General features: G+C 41.0%; 1 protein-coding gene across 1 annotated transcript; it reads left to right on the top strand.

The window, feature by feature from the left end:
- The first annotated feature begins 410 nt into the window (after positions 1 to 410).
- Positions 411 to 896, top strand: LOC138880702 (uncharacterized). Its single transcript, XM_070160877.1, has one exon. It carries the CDS (start codon positions 411 to 413, stop codon positions 894 to 896), a length of 486 nt encoding a protein of 161 aa, XP_070016978.1.
- Positions 897 to 1846: the final 950 nt, after the last annotated feature.

The following is a 1846-nucleotide window of genomic DNA, read 5'->3' as shown; positions in this document are numbered from 1 at the left end:
GTGACTCTGACCATTTTCCGGTTGTTACAGGGTTGCACCAAGGGTCTGCGTTCAGCCCTTTCCTATTTGCCCTGGTGATGGATGCCATAACGCATCATATTCAAGGGGAGGTGCCATGGTGCATGCTATTTGCTGATGACATAGTCCTAATTGACGAGACAAGACGCGGCGTCAACGAGAGGCTAGAGGTTTGGAGACATGCCCTTGAGTCCAAAGGTTTCAGGTTGAGCAGGACGAAGACGGAATACCTCGAGTGTAAATTTGGGGCTGAGCCGACGGAAGCGGGAATGAAAGTGAGGCTTGACTCTCAAGTCATCCCTAAGAGGGGTAGTTTCAAGTACCTTGGGTCAGTTATTCAGGGGACTGGGGAGATCGACGAGGATGTCACACACCGTATAAGTGTGGGGTGGATGAAGTGGAGGTTAGCGACGGGAGTCCTGTGTGCCAAGAAAGTGTCACCGTTACTAAAAGGTAAGTTTTATAGAGCAGTGGTTAGGCCTGCCATGTTGTATGGGACCGAGTGTTGGCCGGTTAAGAACTCACACATCCATAAGATGAAAGTAGCAGAGATGAGGATGTTGAGGTGGATGTGCGGGCATACAAGGATGAATAAGATTAGGAATGGAGATATTCAAGAGAAGGTGGGCGTGGCCCCCATGGAGGACAAGATGCGGGAAGCAAGACTCAGATGGTTCGGGCACATTCAGAGGAGGAGCACTAATGCACCGGTGAGAAGGTGTGAGCGACTGGCTGTGGTGCGCACGAGGAGAGGCAGAGGGAGACCTAAGAAGTATTGGGGAGAGGTTATCAGGCAGGATATGACGCGTCTTAGGATTACTGAGGACATGACCCTTAACAGGGAATTGTGGAGGTCGACCATTAAAGTTGTAGGATAAGGGGAAGTTGTAGATATTCCTACAACGCACTAGAGTAAGACTAGCCAGTTAGGAGTTAATTTTAGGATGCTACTGATCAGCTACTGATGCTGTTGGATATTAGCATACCTTCCATCTTTCCCGTATTTCCTATAATTCTTACATTGCTGTTATTTTGTTATTTTATGTATTTTATGTTATTTTGTGTTATTTAAGTATGAGTTTATTAATTGTACTAATGTTTCGTCTCTTTTTGCTGTCTTGAGCCGAGGGTCTCCGGGAAACAGCCTCCCTGCCCCTCGGGGTAGGGGTAAGGTCTGCGTATATATTATCCTCCCCAGACCCCACCTGTAAAATTATACTGGGTTGTTGTTGTTGTTGTGTAAGGTTGACTATTGTTAATTTGGCAACCAGAAACTTTTAGCTTTTGTTAACTTCACTGAAATAAAAACATAACGAAGTATGTATACTATTGAAAGGAAAAAAACGTGACTAAGTATATTCTAATTACTAGTGAATTTGATCACGCTTCGCGCGGTCATAAAAAATATTTTTTGGAAGGTAAAATTAGTAAATTTCATTGATAAATGAAAAAAGAAATATACAAATTTTTTTAGTCGTTGATAAGTAAAATAAAAGTAAAAAGAAATTAATTCATTCATTTACACCATAAATGAGTAAGAAAGTAAAACTAATATGATAATAAAAATAAAAGCTTTACTAAAAAGGAAAATAAAAGGAGAAGATTATCGTATTCTTGTTTATACTCAATTGAATCTTCCCAATTGAAGTTTTGGAAAGCTTTACCTTGGAAGCGATGCACGGTATTTGACACCATATAATATCTTTGTTACATGGCTTTTGTTATATGTTCATCTATGTCATTTTCGAGCTAACAAATGCATACTTTGGAGTTTTACCCTGTCTTTTGACCGGATATGAATAATACTGGCTCTTAATAATTTACATTC

Source organism: Nicotiana sylvestris, chromosome 11, assembly GCF_000393655.2.
Source record: "Nicotiana sylvestris chromosome 11, ASM39365v2, whole genome shotgun sequence".
Lineage (NCBI taxonomy): Eukaryota > Viridiplantae > Streptophyta > Magnoliopsida > Solanales > Solanaceae > Nicotiana > Nicotiana sylvestris.
The sequence above is the reverse complement of the archived record's forward strand: the minus strand, read 5'-3'. Positions and strand labels throughout refer to the sequence as shown.